This window comes from Doryrhamphus excisus, chromosome 16 (genome assembly GCF_030265055.1).
Source record: "Doryrhamphus excisus isolate RoL2022-K1 chromosome 16, RoL_Dexc_1.0, whole genome shotgun sequence".
NCBI lineage: Eukaryota > Metazoa > Chordata > Actinopteri > Syngnathiformes > Syngnathidae > Doryrhamphus > Doryrhamphus excisus.
The window spans coordinates 561,439-582,470 of NC_080481.1; the positions used below are offsets into that span (position 1 = coordinate 561,439).

The 21,032-nt window shown below is 42.2% G+C and overlaps 1 protein-coding gene across 2 annotated transcripts in view; it reads right to left on the bottom strand.

Moving 5' to 3' along the window:
- Window positions 1–21,032, bottom strand: part of LOC131104658 (uncharacterized) — a 37,374-nt gene that overhangs the window by 7,302 nt on the left and 9,040 nt on the right. Inside the window, exons 2-8 of one of the 2 annotated variants that reach the window (XM_058052071.1) lie at window positions 5,985–6,193; window positions 4,497–4,551; window positions 3,265–3,352; window positions 2,759–3,141; window positions 2,402–2,554; window positions 2,020–2,181; window positions 967–1,101 (exon numbers count right to left, since the gene is read on the bottom strand). In XM_058052071.1, coding sequence (XP_057908054.1) covers window positions 967–1,101; window positions 2,020–2,181; window positions 2,402–2,554; window positions 2,759–3,141; window positions 3,265–3,352; window positions 4,497–4,551; window positions 5,985–6,115 — 1,107 coding nt within the window. In that variant the 5' untranslated portion in view covers window positions 6,116–6,193. Of the gene's footprint in view, window positions 1–966; window positions 1,102–2,019; window positions 2,182–2,401; window positions 2,555–2,758; window positions 3,142–3,264; window positions 3,356–4,496; window positions 4,552–5,984; window positions 6,194–21,032 lie in introns of both variants that reach the window. The other variant, XM_058052070.1, reaches the window with a different exon arrangement.

A 21,032-nucleotide genomic window follows, 5' to 3' on the forward strand; every position in this document is an offset into this window, starting at 1 on the left:
CGCCTACAGAGAACATACTAACTCCTTATTTCTAAAATCACAAATACTTCAACTTGCTGATATAGTTCATCTTCAAACAGCTAAAATAATGCATAAGGCTAAAAATAAGCAATTAGCTAAAAATGTCATCCAATACTTCTCTACAAGAGAGGAGAAATATGATCTCAGGGAAGAAGTACATTTGAAACACTTCTATGCTAGGACTACGTTATGCTAGCCATAGCATTTCAGTATGTGGAATCAAACTATGGAATGGATTGAGTAAGGAAATCAAACAATGCACAACGATGAGCCAATTCAAGAAACAATACAAGCAGTTGATGTTTGCTAAATCCAAGGATGAAGAGTCTTGAACCAGTCATGATGTGCTATATATATCACTATATTGACACGCACTATGGTACACATTATGGCATTGGATGCTCATATCACACAGTACTTCGGTACGAGACAAAAATAAAATAAAATAAAAAAAATTTAATTAAAAAAAAACTTAAAACTATATTAGGAAAGCAGGAAGTGAACAAATGTAAGAGTTAGTGATTGTAAAAGTACCAGATGGAGGGGTAGGATTTAATAAGCTTTGCTTCTTCCTACTCCTTTTGGACATGTGGAACTGGGAACTGATTATGGGATGCATTCAATTGGAATCTGATGCATGTTTAAATGAAATAAAACCATTACCATTACCATTGCTATTCCCATTCCCATTCCCATTCCCATAATTAGGAAGAATAGGTCAGTTGGAAATGCATTCCCCAGTCCCCAATAGGAAGCTGAGATGAAGTATTTGGCAGCACGTGATGCTGATGTTGGGTCCATCTGGTGAGTGTATGTTGGAGAATGATAGTCGAGTGGAGATGGGGGGGGGGGCTGCAGTCAGAGTATGACAGACGGGTCACAGGGCAGATGACGACATGCCCAATCAAAGTGCCCCCACCATCTCCCCTCACAATGATCCACTACCTCTTTTGCGGTTGGGGGCAATGGGTGCCCCTGTCCATTCTCTATGCGGTGGGGGGGTGGGTGCAGGGTGATGATTTCATCGTCCTCTGGTGGCTTCCAGATATACTGCTCGCCATTTCCCATAAACACTGGCTCCTGATCAACATAAGTCACATGATGAGGTCAGGCAGTGATGAAGAAATGACATCACAAAGATTGAAAGATTGAAGATTGATGAAAAATAGGATCGATTGCTTTTCCTACTTTAGACATGACTTGTTGATGCATGCACAGGGACAAACCTTTACGACAGAGCTGGATGCAAAAGAATAGTCATACAAACAATAAGGATATGATAATATCACAGCAGGTGGAACCAGTTTGAGACCAATTAGGAAGTGTGTACCGCTGTGTGAACATGCGACTCAGCATGATTCAACTTTGATACACTCCCCCGGTTGCAAGGCGAGTAATTGGAGCCAGAACGATCTGGCTTCAAGATGTGAACATTATTTATCAGGCAGCTGGCTACCTGTTTGCCATTTCTGGACGGACTCGCTGATAGACTCAATGGGAGTACACACACGCAGCTGGTCCAGTTCTTACGTAATCCATCTTTACGCTCCATGCAAGCTACGCTAATGCAGGATCCACATGTGCACAGGCGTGCAAACACACACAGGCACAAATTAAAAGTCCAACCCATCAGCTAATAATGCCTTTATATTCAAAATGAAACAACACAACTATAATATGTGCTAGCAAAAGCACAGTAAACGCTCAATCTGATTATTGTTCCTCTCAGAAGTGCCCTTTATAGCACAAAACATAGCATCTATTGTACAATATTGACAATATACCGCTTTTAAAAACCTTTTATGGGAATGTATGCAATAAATTGTACAAGTTGTGCCCACTATACTGCATATAAACAAATGCTGGACAGTCTGGATCCAACATGTCAATTATCAAAGCTGCACCCAAGCAAGTGTTATTTAGTAGACAGCGCCCTCTAGTGTTTATTGTGTAACCTCCCACTGGGATTTTTTCCCCCCCACTGTTGGATTGGGATACCTTAGGGAAGGAGTGCAAGTGAAACGGCTCTAAGGGTTTGCGTGGAAAGTCCTGACTGCGATGAAGCTGTGGAGGAGCTGCCGAGGGCGAATCGCTGACGCTCGATTGGCTGTCCGACTGACTGTCGGCGCCGTTATTTTCCTTTCTGCTTGTCTTCTCAACCTGGAGGACGCCATTCGGGGAAAACAACACTCATTAAACATAAACGGGTATTTTTGGCTTCCTGTGAAGCCGTTTTTCAAATTTTAAATGACACATGTGGACAAAATAAAAATATGTGAAGTTAGAAATTGCATAAAAATACTGCAGTGTTGCTTTGACATGAGGCGTTTAAGCAAAGAATATAGGGAAGTCTAACCGTTAGCATGCTAAGCTTATTTACCTTTCGGAACTTGCGAACTGAAGCATACTCTGCCGCGGTGGCATCATGGGTGGCCGGGGTGTTGACGGAGGACTGGGGGGACCTGTTAGCCCCGCTTGCCCCGTTACCTCTAGCAGCTATTGTGCTAATAATAGCGCCGTTCCCTCTGCCACCCTGTGTGGAAAAGACGTACGTAAGAATTTGTGCAATAAATAGGGCAGCAAGTGTGAGTTTGAATGAGGAGGTAAACAAAGAAAAGGCAGGATTATTGAATAAAAGAAACATATTTAAGAGCAGGTGATGAATGTGCGTCACATCTCCATGGAGGAGATGTTCCATGGTGTGTTCACACTTTCCACAACGCGTGTATGTACCTACATTTCCATTCCCGTTGCGGGCTCCGTTGGCCTGAGCAGGCGGGCTTTGGGCCGCCCTGGCTAAAGCTGGAGTGTTAGCCGACATGGGTGGGGGGGCAGTGGGCGGTTTGGGGCCCGTGTCATTGACGCTCTCATACAGCCCGTCGTCCAGGCCGTGGGTCGGGGTGGGATTATTCCGCAGGCCCACCTCGGTGTAAGTGTGGTCTCTGGCCTCGCTTCCTCCCCCATCGCCTCCCATGTCCCCTTCTCCCCCCTGGCTGGACCCCTGAGGGCTAGTGGGGATCTGCGGAAGCTGGCGCCCTTGGGAGGGCCTCAGGTCCGTCTGGGAGCGCCGACTGTGGAGCAGCAGGAGGTCCATGCTGGCCGGGCGGCTCTTGCTGACAGCTGCAGGAGAGAGGAGGTGGAGGAGAAGCAAAGGCTGTCAATCATATAAGAGCTTAGCATGGAGTTGTCCATCTGCCTTGCAGGGTTTACCGCGTGCTCGATTGCCACAGAGATCGTACTCACAGTTTCCGTTGCAGGGGAAGCGATTGATCTCATGCAGCCTGGTATCCGATTTGCTCATGGAGTTTAGTTTAGGGTGTCGAAGGGTTCCCTGCTGTCACACACAGTAAGGACACATTCATTTCACAGCTCATTTCATTTACGCGAGGGATGCTTCCATCGGGGTTTGATGCTGCTGATACCGATCTCGATAATCCGTGAGTGAAATCGGCTGATACCAATACCGATCTTAGGGGTATCTTAAGGGAATATTAGGGGTCACCAATGGTTTTTCTTGTGAGAGATAACATTTTTGTAACATTTATTTTCATAGCTTATTACAGGCCAAACAAAAATACTTCTTTTACCAGAACATGAACAAAATGCTTGGCTGCACGGTAGTCGAGTGGTTAGCGTGCATGCGTGGGTTTTCTCCAGGTACTTCAGTTTCCTCCCACATTCACTCACATGAATGTGAGTGTGAATGGTTGTTTGTCTATATGTGCCCCCTGATTGGCTGGACACCAGTCCAGGGTGTACCCCGCCTCTTGCCCCAAGACAGCTGGGATAGGCTCCAGCAGCCCCCGCGACCCTCGTGAGGATAAGCGGTAGAAAATGAATGAATGAATAACCAAAATGCTAGAATCTACAACTGGCGTTTGTATTTCACAATGCATTTATTCCTAATCTTCTCCCATTATTAACTGAAAACCTGAATGAAAAGCAGGTTCGTCCCCCCTGCTGGGCCCCTCCAGCCACATCCGCCGCCTTCTGAACAGCTGACTCTCTCTTCTGTGCCCTGGGCATCCCGGAGAGCAGACAAAATACAGGTGTCGTGCCAAAGTAGGTATTCCTGATAATATTTGTTTCCCCTTCCGCTGGAGCGCGCATGACTGCAGGGGGCGGAGCTTATTTTTTCTTGCTTTGATCACCCCTCATAACATTGTGGTCAATAGAGTTGACAATGTCTGAATAAACGCTATGATATTACTCAAGATGACGCATTTGAAAAAGAACACCAATATATAAATGACAAGTATTTACTGTATTCTTACTGTATACTACTTCACCAAACACATTAGCTGATCGGCGGAGGGGGTCGGCGTTTTAAGGCTAGTATCGGCCGGTATCAATACCGTGCTTTTTCACTGATATCGCCCGATACCGATCGGCGGCTGACTGATTGAAGCACCCCTAGATACTGAATACATGAATATTATTGATGGAAAATAGCAGAAAGCCAAAGTCCGTCTTACCATGTTCACTGAGGTCCCTTTCTCTCCAGCTGAAGGGTGCTTGCTCTTGCTTTTTCTGACAAACATCAAAGTGAAGAAGGTTAAACGGAGTTGGTGGAAATAGGAAAACACACGCTCCCAACGCATGATATCAGCATCCCTGTCTAGTCAGCACCGATGGTTGATTGATGAGCCCGGGGATGAGCCGTATTTCACAATCCAACCATGCACCGTATATCACGCCGTCTCCTTCATGCTAATTCCCTTTACTATTTCACCTATTCTTGCATAACATGTTGAAAAAGAGAGAAACGCTTTGAGGGGTAATTAGGGGTAAATGTTGAAGTTCGCCCCCACATCTCAATTCTCTCACATTTGAGCGTGATTTCAATGAGAGTGATTTATTATTATTATTATTATATTTATTATTATATTTATTCTCCAAACAGTTGCAGACATCTTATGGACACTTCTGGTGTGTGTGTGTGTGTGTGTGTGCGAGTAAAATGCCCTTGAATTACATAAATGAGCCTCAACATTCATAAAAATGTTCAAAACCTTTAAATGTCTTCATAATAATGATAAATCATGGCTGCATGGATGGATGGTCATCTTAAAAGAAAACATTTTCAAATCCCTGGACGCAAAATAGAGCACTTCCCCTTTAAGAGAGCAGGGGGTGTTAGCATTAGCATTGCAGTTTCATGATTTTCACTCTGGTGCCCTCTGCTGGCTCCTTGCAGCCCTGCTGGAGATCCCTGCTGGAGATCCCTGCTGGAGATCCCTCCTCCAGCTCAGTTGAGCAGCACACCAGTAGCTCATCCAGTTAGTTTTCCATTCCATCTAACTAACCCTTGTCAGATCCTAAACTCACGTGGAAAACACGTATATGGAAAATAAGTAAGTAAGTTTAAAAAAGGTCTGAATATAATCGGTAGTTGACTACGGGTGCTTAGGCTGTGGTCCAGGAGGTAAAACACAGCTGAAGATACTTGATGTTATGATGATGAGTACAGCATCAGGGCTTTGTTGTGGGGCCAAAAGAAAAACCCCACAGGGTGCAGTACAGGAGCATAAATCATAAAACAGAGCATAAAACTGCACAAGTCATGCAAACTTTCTTGGAAAAAACATTGAGAGAAAATCAAATTGTATGGTGTTTATAACACACTTTACATCTAATTAATTCAAGTTAAATGAAGTTAAAGTTCTGCCTTTAAATTGAGACCAAAGCAGCTGAGTTCCTTTGCTTTTGTTAGCCAACAGTTGTGCCCCAAGCAGGTGACAATAAGATGCTGTGGCCCTGGCCTGTCCCCGCTGTGCTTTGTAAACATAATTTCATCCGAGCAGACACTCACAGACAACTCAAATCCTCCCCTCTGCTGTGTAGACACAGTAGAACTCATATAATGCAGGTTGGGGGGGGGGGTAAGATGGCGGCAGTTGAACGTCTACGTCTCTGGGAGTTGACCACATGAAGAAATGGAAGTCTTGCAAAAGTCCGCTCACCTTTGACACCCCACGCAGACAAGGACGATGAGGATGGTGACCACGAAGGCTGACGCTGCTGCGATGGCCCCCAGGAGCAGCAGGTTTTTGTAGGGAGGGTCCTCCAGGTTTGTCCCTTCTCTGTCAGCCATGATAGTCTCTCCCTCTCACGCCCGCTCACTTCCACTTGAGCTCAAACTGCCGTACAAAAACCCTCCGCTCAGGAAAACCTGCAGAGACAGAAGGAGGAAGAAAGAAATGAAAGATAAGAGGAAGCGCTGCAGAGAGGAGCGATGCTTTGTGTGGTCTGCCTCTGGCTTTCTGTCTCTGTCTCTTTCTGACATTTCAGTTGCTATTTTTGACTGTTGCAGAGAATACTGCACAGAAAATAGAACACCTAACAAGGCAACCAGGATATGTGTGCCAAAAAGATTTACCGACACGTGATTTTTTTCCTGTGGTTAAAAAAAAAGAAAAAGATTTGGTATGTTCTATTCTTGTTGGGTCAGAGATTGGTTGTGTCCGTGCCTCAGGATAAAGCGAGTAGCCCAGGTTGGTGTCTTCCTGGTGGAAAGACCAGATTGACTGTGATTACTTTTAACTAGGGTTGGACCATATGGACCTTTGCATTTATCACGATATGACAATATTATAATAACATTCAGCTACAAACCTTAACCCATATACCGTATTTTCTGGACTATAAGTGGCACAAGGCCAAAAATGCATCATTAGATAGAAAAAAAACATACATAAGTCACACTGGAGTATAAGTCGCATTTTTTGCAGGCAATTTATTTTACAAACTACCATATTTTCTGGACTATAAGTCGCTCTGGAGTATAAGTCGCACAAGGCCAAAAATGCATAATTAGGTAGAAAAAACATACAGTTTAAGTCGCATTTTTTGCAGGTAATTTATTTTACAAACTACCGTATTTTCTGGACTATAAGTCGTTCCAGTGTATAAGTCGCACAAGGCCAAAAATGCATCATTAGGTAGAAAAAATAATACATAAGCACTGGAGTATAAGTGGTATTTTTTGTGGGTAATTTATTTTCCAAACTACTTGACCAAAACAGACATTAGGTCCTCTTGGAAGGCAAGTTGTAACAATAATAAAAGAATAGAGAACAGGCTGAATAGGTGTAAGATATGCTAACACAATGCTTATTCAGCTACACTAAAAATAAACATGAACACAAAAGGTGTCCAGTGTTTATGGAACATAAACACTTTTTTCATTTATAAGTCGCTCCGGAGTATAAGTCGCAGGAACAGCCAACCTATGAAAAAAAGTGTGACTTATAATCCGGAAAATACGTTAAGTAAATACACTCATATAAATAAACCCGTTTCAACCCGTCTCGTCACACATCATCCGGAGTCCGACGCAGCCCCGCATACAACAAAAGTTCCTCCTGCACTAAAAGTGGTACTCATCCCAAAATTTTGCCCCCACTCACAAACACATCAGGTTGGAACCGGGGCTTTAATACCGATGCCTGACGGATGATCACATGACGAGCCCCAAATGCCGAACCAATCTAAACTTTTTAAAGAGCCCCCCCAGTGAGACATTTTTGAGGCACGTTTTGCAGGATGTACGACTGGAAACAAACCTTAAACCCAGCAACTTAAAAAAAGCTGTGGTTTTCTGGTTATTCATTCATTAATTCATGATATTGTTATATTTTATTCCTCCTAGCTCTTTTCTAAAACATTTATAATATACCATTTCATTTAAATGTAATCTGTTTTACATATATAGTCGCGTATCGGCTTGTCGGCGTTGAGTTGTGACCCCAGGATGCAGAGAACAGGACCCAGATGCAGGGAAATTTTAAAAATAATATATTGATTTAATATTTATATATTTTTATAATAATTGCGCTATGCAGAAGCGTAGAAACGGCAAGTGACCAAACCAAACAAATGATAAACAATGTACGGACAAAGGAAGGAGCGCACACCTGAACTAAACAGGGAACATCAAATTAGAGGCAGGTGTGTGAAATTAGTAACAGGTGAGAGAGAACGGAACAACAAAGGAAGTGACTACAAAATAAGGGCATGGAAACAGGAAGTAAGGCACAGAAGGGACTAAAGAATCTGTCACGGAGGCTAACCAGTTCCACTATGCACAATTTCCAAATATTGGATTCATTGTCAAAAACTTTGGTAGAATACCAAAATATTCAATAGCTGCAGCCCTCATGTTTATTGGTGATAACCAACACTCCCATCTGCCCCCCCCCCAATATGGTCTTTTCTCTGGTGTGTCTGCCTGACCCTGCAGAAATGGGAGGCGATGCACAGCGAATGAATTAGCAGAGCGAAGGTCTCAGGCAGCCCTTCATGGATCAGACAGGCAAAAGAAGAAGAGTGTTGGTGATGAGAGACCGGAGCAGACGAGTGGGATGAAAGGTTTGACAGGTGGGACAAGGCGAGGAGGTGAGGTCCAAGTGAAGACTGGGGGGGGGGGGCATACTTAAAAGAGCGAGTGTGATAAAAGCTTAGGAGGGGAGACAAACCACAGCAACGAGATGAAGATGGAGACGAGTGAAGGAAGAGCGGGGAAGCCTATGAGAATGTGTGACGAGCACAGGGAGGGGATGTGAGGAAAGGAAAAAAAAAGGCATGCGGCAACGAGAACGAGGTCACCAGTGGTCTCTGCCTGCATTTCGTCAGCGGCGTGTGGACGGGAACAGCAGAGAGCGCCAAGCAGGATGGCAGCACACGTCTAACAGGATGTGGAGCAGAGGCGATACGAACATGACGTCTGATGCTGCAATTTCAGCATCTGCCTTCATTATGAAATTTAATATATTCTTGAGAACAATGGAACTCCAGCAAACTGGAATAAAGCCGCCCGTTATGACGATGATGAAGTGTGTTGATATGAATACCGATGGTGATAATCAGGTCATAACGAGTACAAGCAAGCAGCAGAACTGAGAGCAGCAACCAAGACGCCCAAGACGCAGTGCAACCACAGGGTGGGGAGTTTCCTGCATGAGCGCTCAGAGACACGCGCATACACACATCACATACAGTATGACATATCTGGCAAATATGATGTCATAATAACATATTTCAATGTGGAACAAAATGACCTTTCACCTTTCATGATATTATATTTATCTTTATGATTGTTATTGTTTTCATTGAATAAATGCAAAAGTAGCTTTAACAGAGCATGTAAAAAAAATGGGATGTTAACCTCGGCTATTTTGTTGACAAATATCCGTCACCGAAAAATGAAGTTCACATATAGCGAGTAAAGTTTTTCAAAGTTTTTTGTTTTCAAATTGATATGACTATTTAGTTAAATAATGCTTATTTCAAGCATCCTAAAAGGACTTTTTACTGATGTTAGTTACTTTGTTCCACAAAAATACTCTTGTGATGGTGGATAAGTCAGGGACTGGATACTCTGCATTTTTTCACAGCTAATAGAATGGGAACATTTGAGCAGGATCTTGAGACATCATTTCATTTATTTGTTTTTTATGTTTTTTTTGTTGTAAATTTAAAGCTGGATGTTAAAGCTTTATTTATACACTTTAAGTTTGTGATAAAGCATAACATACTAATGGAATAATGGAATCTAATGGAATAAAAATGTGTTTAGTAAGTGCATATTGCTGCTGTCATTCAGTTTTCCCAGGAAATAATCTTTAACTACAAGAAAAACAAAAAAAATCACCTTGTTAACAGTATTGTGATATATCGTATCATGAGCCTAGTATCGTGATACATATGGTATCGCCAGATTGTTGCCAATACACACCCCTACCGGTCGCTGATCTTTAAAGTGGACCTATTATGCTTTTTTCCACTTTTCTGGCCTATAAATGTAGTTAGAATGTTGTATTCTCGTGTTAAACGACGCCAAAGTTTCAGATGATGAGGTTTGCTCATTTGGAAGTGAGCCCTGAATGAATTTATTAGAATTATGTCTTTTTTCGAACTTTTTGTTTTCCTTATCTTTCATTGCCTGGTCCCTTTCGCTAGCCTCTTCAATCAACCACTTCCTTCTTCTTCCTCTGCGTAGGTGACGTACGCGCATTGGTGACGTAAGTGAATCCTCAAATTCAACAAATAAAACATAGAATACTTTTTTTGTAATTGAGGCACTTGAATTATGGAATAATGGATGCAGCCCAACATCGGAATGTTACTGCGCTATTCATGACAGCATGGAGCAACATGAAGCCGAGAAGGCAAAAACCAAGGCAAAGAGAGGCAGTGTTGGGGTGGGGTGGGGTGAAGGGGAGGGGTAGTGGTTTTGAGGCTTAACCCTCTGACATTTTTGCCATCAGCAGCAATGCCTATCTCTAAATCCCATGCACAGACACACTCAGGCCTGCGGAGGACAAAGACCTTGGATGGCAGCACAGTAGAAATGAAGTTTGCAGTAGAGTCTATCCCAGAATGACCTTTTAGAAACTGACACAACACAGTAAATATTAAAGACTATTTGTCTATTAGACTATTAGAACAAAATGACATTTGACAGTACCCCCCTCTTATGAATGGTGTCAAACAAACCACTCCAAATTGTCCATAGGTATGAATGTGAGTGTGAATGGTTGTTTGTCTATATGTGCCCTGGGATTGGCTGGCCACCAGTCCAGGGTGTACCACGCCTCTCGTTCCAAGACAGCTGGGATAGGCTCCAGCACCCCCCGCGACCCTCGTGAGGATTAGCGGTAGAAAATGAATGAATGAATGACCAAAATGCTGGTATCCACAACTGGCGTTCTGGATTTCACAATGCATTTATTCCTAATCTTCTCCCATTTTTAACTGAAAACCTGAATGAAAAGCAGGTTCATCCCCCCCTGCTGGGCCCCTCCAGCCACATCCGCCGCCTTCTGAGCAGCAGACGCAGCCAACTCCCTCTTCTGTGCCCTGGGCATCCCGGAGAGCAGACAAAATACAGGTGTTGTGCCAAAGTAGGTATTCCTGATAATATTTGTTTCCCCTTCCGCTGGTTGTTTGTCTATATGTGCCCTGTGATTGGCTGGACACCAGTCCAGGGTGGAAGACAGCTGGGATAGGCTCCAGCACCCCCGTGACCCTGGTGAGAATAAGCGTTAGAAAATGAATGAATGAATATTCCATGCTTACATGCATCATTGATACAAATCTAATAACACTCATTGTGTTGTTTTATTCCATCAGTGGAGTGTAGGCACATCTTACTATGAAATGTGCGTCTTAATAAATGATGCATCATAGATTACATAAGATGGCACTTAAGTGAAAGTAATGCTATTTTTGCTCATTTAAAGGTAATGTTTATCTTCAAATATCCCAAGCAACGGGAAATGGGGAAGAAAATAAGATTTCATTTTAAGGGGACATTAGTAAAATCCACAGCCTTCTATTCTCAGAAGAGGACAGTTGGCAGATGGGCTCTGGTTGCTGTTGGGTAAAAAGAATTGTTTGTGTTATCCGCCCCCCCCCCCCCCCCCCATGGTGTGCCTGTGTGAAGCTCTCCAACAGCAACCCCTTGTGTTGTTTCACTTTTATTCCAACCTCGCCAAATTTTGACATTTCACTGGATTGCCTCACCCTGCGTCTCAAACCGCAAAGAATATCCCAAATGGTTGCTCGACAGATTCCTTTTGGGGTTAGTGCATGTGTGTTGTCGCGTGTGTGTGTGTGTTTTCACTGCAAATGTGTACTAATAACATCAATTACTAATGAAACTGCAGTAAGGATCCAGAAAAGTAGCGAATAGGGGGAATCCACACACTGTGAATGGGGGGGGTCAAGCTAATAAAAATGCAATAGAATGTGTTCTTTCACAGTTCCGTTGAGGAATTCCAGCTCCAGTGTAGTGCTGATCCTACAGACTTAGTCATGCCGAGACCCCGTTTTCTTCTCACTTGACTTGACTTAATTAACCAGAATGAGTCAGAAGAAACACTGAAGATTTAAGATTTATTCTTATGGGAGTGAGCCTCTCTCTCTCACCCCCGTCTCTGTTTATGGTACATTTCAGTGTTCCCTCTCATTACTTTAATGATGGCGCTGCTGGGAGCTCGTGCTCCCGAATTCACTCTATTTCATAGCACCTGTGTTTGGGTGCATAGTGAGGAGTACAGACCAATATATGCATGCGGTGAAAGAGCGTTGCCCCTGTTTATTCTCAAATCCCATGCATGCTTCCGCCTGCAGGCCAGCAGTAATGAAAGGGTTACGGACAGAAGCAACAAGAAATAGAAAGATGGGTAAAGAGCAACAAACATCTGTTATTGCCTCCAAAGCACGAGGCCAACTCCCAACATTAACTGTAACACAGAGGAAGAATCTGACAGATACATCAAACCCCAGCTCTCCGCCTTTGCTTTAGATGCATTATTCATCTGTGTGCCAATTTGAAGGAACCCTCCCAATCCCCCAGCTAGCGCCCAAAAGAAGAGAAACTAGTGCGAGACAGACAGGAAAGAGAAAAAGTCACAGCAAGGAAAAGAAAAGTCAGAAGAAAATAAGAAGGAGTGAGACAATAACGGAACGAGTGCAGGGCTCTACATTAAAAGCAAAAATGCCTTGCCCATGGGGAATCCTTAAGGTGAGAACTACTTGCCCCAACTTGCCCCATCTCATTTTTGTGGCATCACATGAGAATCTGAAATAAAGATGAAATGATGATCATTTCTTGAGGTTGTTTTCCTACATAGATCATGACGTTGCATGGAAATCTGGATTGTCAAGAGACTTTTAGGCACTTTGCCTTGATAAATAAAAGTACATTCATGATTGAATAAACATTGTGCTTATTAAATAATAAATGACAACACAAGTCATTGGGTGATTCAATGTGATCATTTGATTTGCTGCCGCTAATAAAAGACTTGTTTAGGAGGCACTGGTTCATCACTGGTTCATCAAGAATTAGACCATGTTGGCAGGGACGCCATGATAGATGTTTGATGTCCTAGTCAAACCATTGCTGATTGGTTGATCGCGAATAAGAGTGGGTAAAACGCGGACTGTGCACTACGGACCGCGGTCTAAATAAAGGATTCTGATTGGTCCATTTCAAGATTTGCAAGGATTGGTTTGCAAATCACCACCGGAATTACGCAGTCCGTGTTTTACCAACACCCAACAAGAACCGCTTTTAAAAAAAACTCTTGGCAGTATGGCATACAGGGCTCGACAATAACGATGTACCGATGGCCCGGGGCAAGTTAAAACAAAATTCGGGCAAGTAAATCTAATCAGTGATATTCCCGTGGGGCAAGTGTACTTTAGCATGCCGTACTGCCAAGAGTTTTTTTTAAAGCGGTTCTTGTTGGGTGTTGGTAAAACACGGACTGCGTAATTCCGCTGGTAATTTGCAAGCCAATCCTTGCAAATCTTGAAACGGACCAATCAGAATCGTTTATTTAGACCGTGGTCCGTAATCCACAGTCCGCGTTTTACCCACACTCGTTGTTCGTGATCAACCAATCAGCGATGGTTTGACTACAAAACATCCATCATGGCGTCGCTGCCAACATCGTCTAATTCTGAAGGAAACAGCAAAAAGTGATGAAGCAGTGCCTCCTAAACAAGTATTTTATTAGCGGTTAGCAAATCAAATGATGGCACAGGTGAGTGAATCACATTGCTGTGACAATTTGAAGTGGTCACAATGAAACACCACCCATTAGATCCAATACCAAGTGCTGATTTTGCACAAGCTACAAAATCTAGCGCTTCCATTTCTCTGTGGATTTTTCTCACCTTTGCTTCACAAATTATTGTTTGACCATTGAGCATTTTTTTCTGAATTAAAAACACTTTACTAGTACACAAATGTGTCTATTCAATAATGTTTCATTGTGGTGCACAACTTATAAATATCACTGCTTACTACGACTACCATGTGTAAGGTATTATTTATTTTATTAGTTTATTTATTTGAGATTCTCATGTGATGCCACAAAAAATTACATGATATCATTATGGCAGTCTTTTCATTTTACATGGGGCAAGTTGGGGCAAGTAGTTCTCACCTTAAGGATTCCCTATGGGCAAGTCATTTTGGTTTTTAATGTAATGTAGTGCACATCACTGATTGGATTTACTTGCCCCAATTATGTTTTAACTTGCCCCGGGCCATCGGTACATCGTTATTGTCGAGCCCTGGAGTGAGACGGAACCAGGGTGGAAGGAAGGGCTCAATCTTTTAGCTGCAAATGAGTGAAACATCCAAACCGGATTCCGCACGATCCATGCAGACCTCTTTCTGCGACGTGTCTTAACGCCCAAGTACTGCCTGACTCGTCCGCAAAGAGCAGATTAATGATGATTTCACTGCTAAAACTCTTAAAAGTAGGCTGAAACGGAGGGTGCAAAAACCAAAAGGCCTGAATTACTTTGCTTCGCCTGGACTGTTGCTAAATCTCCATGACACGGGAAGTGCATGCAAGCCGTAAAAAGGAAACACCACGTCTTTCATACTTTGGCACCATCTTTTAATACCGTTTGTGTCTTGACAACGTCAGGATCCTTTAATATTACCCATACTGGGATCCACAACCAGGTTGTTACCTTTCATGGCAGTATTTAACATCACAGCCTGGAATAGACAAAGTGGTGTGTATGTGTATGTGTGAGGGGGGGGGGCTGAATTAGGAGGATTGCCGTTTAATCTGCCACCGTCTCCCTCCCGTAACATGGCTCTAATCAGTTAGACCCAACAGCTGGATGCATCTGATTCACATTCAATCCACTCCCCGAAAAAAAAGCCCCGCCCGAGACTAACTAGTCCCTGCACTGCTCATCAACCGCACCATTTAACCACTTCCCCCTCATACGCTGCAATTACATCTATTTCCTGTGTGCACTGGTACTATGAGTGATTATTGCCTCTATTAAGGACAAATCGAGTCGGGGAATTTTATTTTTTGGTTGTTGATCAGTTGGTGAACTACTAGTAGGATTATGCTAAAGGACCAATAATGCTAATTTTTCCAGCCCTATGTATTGCGTTATGGACTCCTATAGAAGCTACACATCATAACCAGAACACAAAGCTTTATAGGTCTTCCAGAATCTGCACCTATTCAGCTCGATTTTGTGGTTTCTGGAAAAATAGTCTGTTTTAATTTATTCCAACTATGTCCCGCCTGCAGGCATACCCACTCCACTGTGGGTGGTCACATTCGCCGGAAGTCAGCTCCTCTGTGACATCACAAAGGGGCAGTTTTACCACGCCTTTCGAAACTGAGCGTTTTGAGCCATACCGAACTTCCACTAGGGCTCACTTCCAAATGCGCAAACCTCCTTAACTGAATCTTTGGCTTTGTTTCAGATGAGAATTGAATGAGATTGAAATAAAACATCAGTCACTATGATGGATATTCATAATTATGTCACCCCCCATTAACGAGGACACAAAGAAAAAGATGCACACAACACAAATACAGAGCTCTACATCTTCACGTCAGCCTTGGCAAAGGTCTGCACTGAATGATAGCGCTGGGAAGGGCGTTGGCGCTCAGGCATTCTGCTGACCCGTCACAACGTGAAGCAGGACAAGGGAATTTGTGAGATTTTTCGTATTTGTCAGTTTGCTCTGATCCTGCTCCCTCAGCTTTGTTGCGTCACCAACGCCGATTCAGCTTCACAGAGATGCAGACATGCAGAACATGTCCACGCCTCATCACTGTGGTCTGGGCAAAAGTGGACAGATCGATGCGCATTGTTGTATTCGAACACATGTTCTGATGTAAAAGGATGGCTGCCATCTAAACTCACGCAAGTCGGGCAATCGGTCATATCAATTATTTTACCCAAACGATAGTTTAACAATAGACTGCATAACTCTGTGTGTGTAGACTTTATTCTTCACAGAGATATATATAGTCTATATAGCGTAACGTCGTTGGGAGTACTTCTTGTTTCCCAGAGTGCTTTGCTGTACAGTTTTTGTAAACGTAAGGATGGAAAGAGCTCACATAGTAGTTGGTTAATATTCTGCATTATACGATGGTAGTGTATTTCCTGTTTTTATACACCTATTGCATTGCTGTGTGTGTATTTCTTTTGACACCAGGAGTAAGAATTGTGTAGCTAATATGGAATTCCTGACACAGGTACACTACACTTGAGTACTATGTAGTAAACAAATAAACAATAAGACCAATGAGGTAGTTTGATAAAAGTGCCCTCTGCAAACAAATAAACATCCGGCGTAAGCTTAAGATTCGCATCTCCACATCAGGCAAATTCAAGATGGCTGACTCAGCTTTCCAGAGGGGGCCATAAGACCCACCCACCAGAACGTTGTGACGTCGATGACATCATGACACTACTGAGTGTCATGATGTTGAGTTGAGTAAAACCAGAGTAAACGATGCATTAAAATACAATAACCATACATTCATTCAGAGCTAAAAACAAGGCTAAAAGCGGGGCGGGGCACCAACACATCAATAGGATATATGCCATTGTTTTTTCATAAGCTTTTAAAAAAATACTACTTATGCACTGGTTATTAAGATCCCTGGGAGAAATTCATGGTAATTAATAAGTCATTCATTACAAGTCATATTACTACAAAAACAAACAAACATGGAGACAGACATTTCATGCAAGAACTTTGGTTAGCGTCCTATATTTTCAAATACTATATTCATATTTTAGGTCATGTTGTCATTTCTGTGTTCAATTGGCTTAAACAAGCATATTTGGATAGGAGTGTAAAGGTGATTACAGGGGTGTTAATTCATGACAACATTGTAAAACATAAACATTCATAAACAGGTTTATGCAAATATGAAATTTATTAAAATCAAATTCCACTACTGAATCACGTAAATTCATTTAACGTGTTCAGGTTAGCCGCACTTCCCTTGAATGTGAGTTTATTGACATTATATAAACAGAATGACCTCGGCCTCATTGCAACCACAGCTAGAAGGCATCTTGCATCAGCCATTTAACGTACTGCAAAAATATATTAATATATATTCCTAAAACCCCTGAAAGATACTCAAACCTCACAGATCACGAGTGTCAAACAGACTAGAAGCACACGAGAGCCGTTTCCAGGTCTGGGTTTGCGAGTGATGTTTTCACACTTGCGTGGAAGATTGCTATTTCTGCACGGCCACATGACTCAATTATTCATTGTGAATGCTAGCGCACTCGCTTTACCTTTTTAAGGGAGAGAGCGGGGTGTGTCTCACATGTGTTTCCAATGCTACTCCGCTGTGCACAAGAACACCTCCAAAGAACGAGGGACAGTCCACAAAGTGTGCGGTGGGAGAGGAGAGAGACCAAAGGGGAAAAGTGACCGTCATGAACATGCAGTCAAAGCAATATGAAGCGGGAGGGGGGGAGGGGGGTGAGGAAATGGGAGGAATCCGTGTCCCTTATCGCCTCTCACAGCCAAGTGTGCATCCTCTACGGCTCAGTCCACTGTGACAAAGACCAAACCTGAATTTTTATCAAATTTCTGGTTTGTGTCAAAAGAAATGTGCAAACCTTACTTCAAAATAGAACATGAAGTTATTGACTTACAAGTGTTGGTTTCAGTGGTGGAAATGTGCATGTGTTATGCGTGCACGTTATAATGCTCACAGGCGATTGAAAAAAAAAAAACATTCACGATGGTTCCTGATGATGAGGCAGCCTGGAACTGATGAGGCAAGGCCATGTCTTGTGCAGTAAGTTTAAAGGGGCCCTTTTTATTGAGTTGTGGACTCCGTTTGAGCAGCTACACACAGAAAGCTTTCTAGATCTTCCAGAATCTGCACAGAAAAGTGGACAAATCACAATAGGCCTGAGGGACAGCACTCATTGTCGGAAACACTTTGTCAGAGGCGGCGTTAGTGCGGTGGAGCTCAGAAGCCGGATGCGGGGGCTTAAAATATAAGGAAGTCCCCTCCTCTGTGACATCACAAAGAGGCAGTTTTGCCGCACTATACACTATGTCCATTTAAAAATAATAATAATAATAACACATTTTATTTGTATAGCGCTTTTCAAAATACTCAAAAAATAAGAGTAAAAGCGTAAGTAAAATTTAATGGAAATGCATTGGAACGGGACTGGAGATTTTGTCCGAAATAGGCGAAATCCGTTATAAAAAATCCGATATATGCAATGAATTTTTATTGGAAATGCATTTCAGAAAAATCGGTTCTTTTTTATCTGTCCGTTGTGAGCGAATTTCCGATATATTCGAGTCCGATATATCCGAGGTTTACTGTACATTTATTGGTCAGAAAAGTGGAAAAAGCATATTAGGTCCCCTTTAAGGTTGTCTTAGAAGACGTTTCACCTCTCATCCAAGCAGGCTTAATCAGTTCTCATATGTAGGATTTAACATTTTATATAGAAATACAAATTTTCTCTACATGAGGCTATTATAAATCCGCCATCGAACCAACTGATTTGTATTTACACCTCCCATTGCACACATCCACTTAGTTAGTCCACCAGGAGTTGCTGTGCTCTCCCTTTAGGGTGAAATCGTCACCCCTTACATAAACCGTACGGAGCCCTGGGAGCTTGTGAAAAAACAAACAGCTCGTGCAAAGCTTACATACACACATTCACTTCCAAATGGTGTGTAGTGTACACACATACACACATACACACATCACATGACACAGTTTCACTAAATAATACTTGGACATGGCCCTATAAACTCAAACATGCAGTACTCCATTTCAATTCCCAGGGATACGTATGTGCACAGGTTGCACTTTTATTGCAACTGCAACTCATTCCATCCAAAATGTGCACATCCACGGCTGCCATGTAAGCTTGTGTCAGTACGATCTGCTCGTGCCGCTGGCCATATTTCCCAAAGGAGAAGTGAAGCCAGTTGGAGTGGTTACATTGGTCCGCATCTCAGTGTAACCGTTTTCCACTTTGGTCTTTTCAGCACCCGTAATGTCTGTGACTCGACTTGCACACACACACACACATGCATCATAAAAACATGTTGACACGCAAACTCAATCTTCCAATGCCGGCTGATATTGATGAATGTATCCCACACAACTTGGTGCTTTGGCTTGAGTCAGTCCCTGCTTTTGGAAGCACACGTTCAAACTCACATGTGCAATTCTATGTCTGGCATGAAACTTCAATGCAAACTGCAAACGTTGATCTCCATCTCACAACAAAGCCAAAGTGTTGAGTCGTGTTAATAGTGCTGAGAGTAAAAAGAGAGTAAAAAGATCCAGTGCTCTGCCCAGCCTCAGTCGGTCAGGCCATTGATTTTATCCAGCCTTAAAAGGCCGCTCCGTCTCAACAATTGCAGCTTATGGAAAAACCATTACCTTGGGTGAATTCTTAAATGTTAACCGACATGCAGGTTGGAGATTAGGCTCACACTCCTGCTGGCTGTACTTCATGTACTACTATTTGTACTACGGCCCATTTTTTATTGATTTGTGGACTCCGATTGAGCAACAACCCACACAGAAAGCTTTCTAGAGCTTCCAGAATCTGCACAGAAAAGTGGAAAAATCATAATAGGTCCTCTTTAAGGCCTGAGGGACAGAACTCATTGTCGGACACACTTTGTCAGAGGTGGTGTTAGTGTTCGCCTTGATCATGTGTACTCATCATGTGGGTCACGCTGCATTTCTATGCATCGTGTTTAAAGGGAACTTATAATGCTATTTTTGCGTACATAATTAGTTACTTCGAGTGGAATATTGGAGATCTTGGTCATATCACTAATAGGGCTGGATTAAACCATTATTTTTGTAATCGATTAATCTAGAAAATTGTTTTTTAATGCATCGATTAAGCTAACGTTTCACGTTTAAATCCGATTTGATTCAATTTCAATTCGATTATCGATTATCTCCACATAATTTGACCTATATACGTAGCAATTAATGCTAATTTATGAATCCATGACTAAAACACACATTTCTTCTTTACAATATATTGTTATTAACAAGTTCAAAAATGAATTGTATTGAACAATAGAACAGTATCGTATATCGTATCGGAATCGTATAATTAAAAAAATAAAAAATAAAACTTTCTTTCAATAAATAAAACTGCAAACACCTTATCAACATAAAATAAATAAAAAATAACAACACAATATGTGACAGCAGCAACTTAATGATTTGAATCTGTGAGATAAATAACCCATAAATTCATGTATTGGGCCTATTACAGTTAAATTTACACTAGTTTAACTTTCAGTAGTTACTGGTACTCCCGTATTTCAATAAATAAAACTATTATGCAAAAAACACAAAATGTAAACATAAAATAAATAAAAATTTACAGCAGCTGTGTGTGTGTTTTCCTGCAGCTGCCGGTTGCCTCCTCTTAAGGTGCTGGTGCATCGCGGTAGTGCTTTTATGGTACCCCATCTCACTCCCATAACTTTTGACATCCTATCGCGAGATCTTTTCTTCTCCCCTGACTCGCTGCTACTTGCCGCGGCTTGTGTAATAATACCCCAAAATAATAGCTGACATTGTATTCTACATTAATTCATGTCAAGACAACTACAAATCAAATCAATAACCGTTATTGTTATTATTTATGTCAAACTGTAAAAATGCAGTACTTTCAATAAATGTGTTTTATGTGTATATAATACTATGATTGGTAAATATGTTATAGGTTTTGCTGCATATACTGCATGCCGACTACACAGGAAGGAAATGGAACTATTTAGTTTAGCAAGCGTTATTGGGTTAGCAGAGATCCAATGACAGGTACTGTGTGGACGAAGCCAGGCTTGTTAGTCATCAGATTAGTGCAATTGACAAACACAGCAGGTCTCTTCATTGAACAAGGGTGAACACACACACAAACACACAAACACACACACACACAAAAGTTACGCTCAGAGAGTGCAGGTGTACAAAATACAGTAAAACAAAAATATGATGACAATGATCGACCCAAAAAATGTCATTTATGTGAATGTCTGCATATAAGAAAACGATAGAGTCCCCCCAGGATTTGATGTCTTTCATGTACAGGTGAATACATAAATAAAAATAATCAAAAGCAGACAAAAATAGACTAAGGCTGTCTCGCCATGGCGCGCCAAGTATGATATTTTG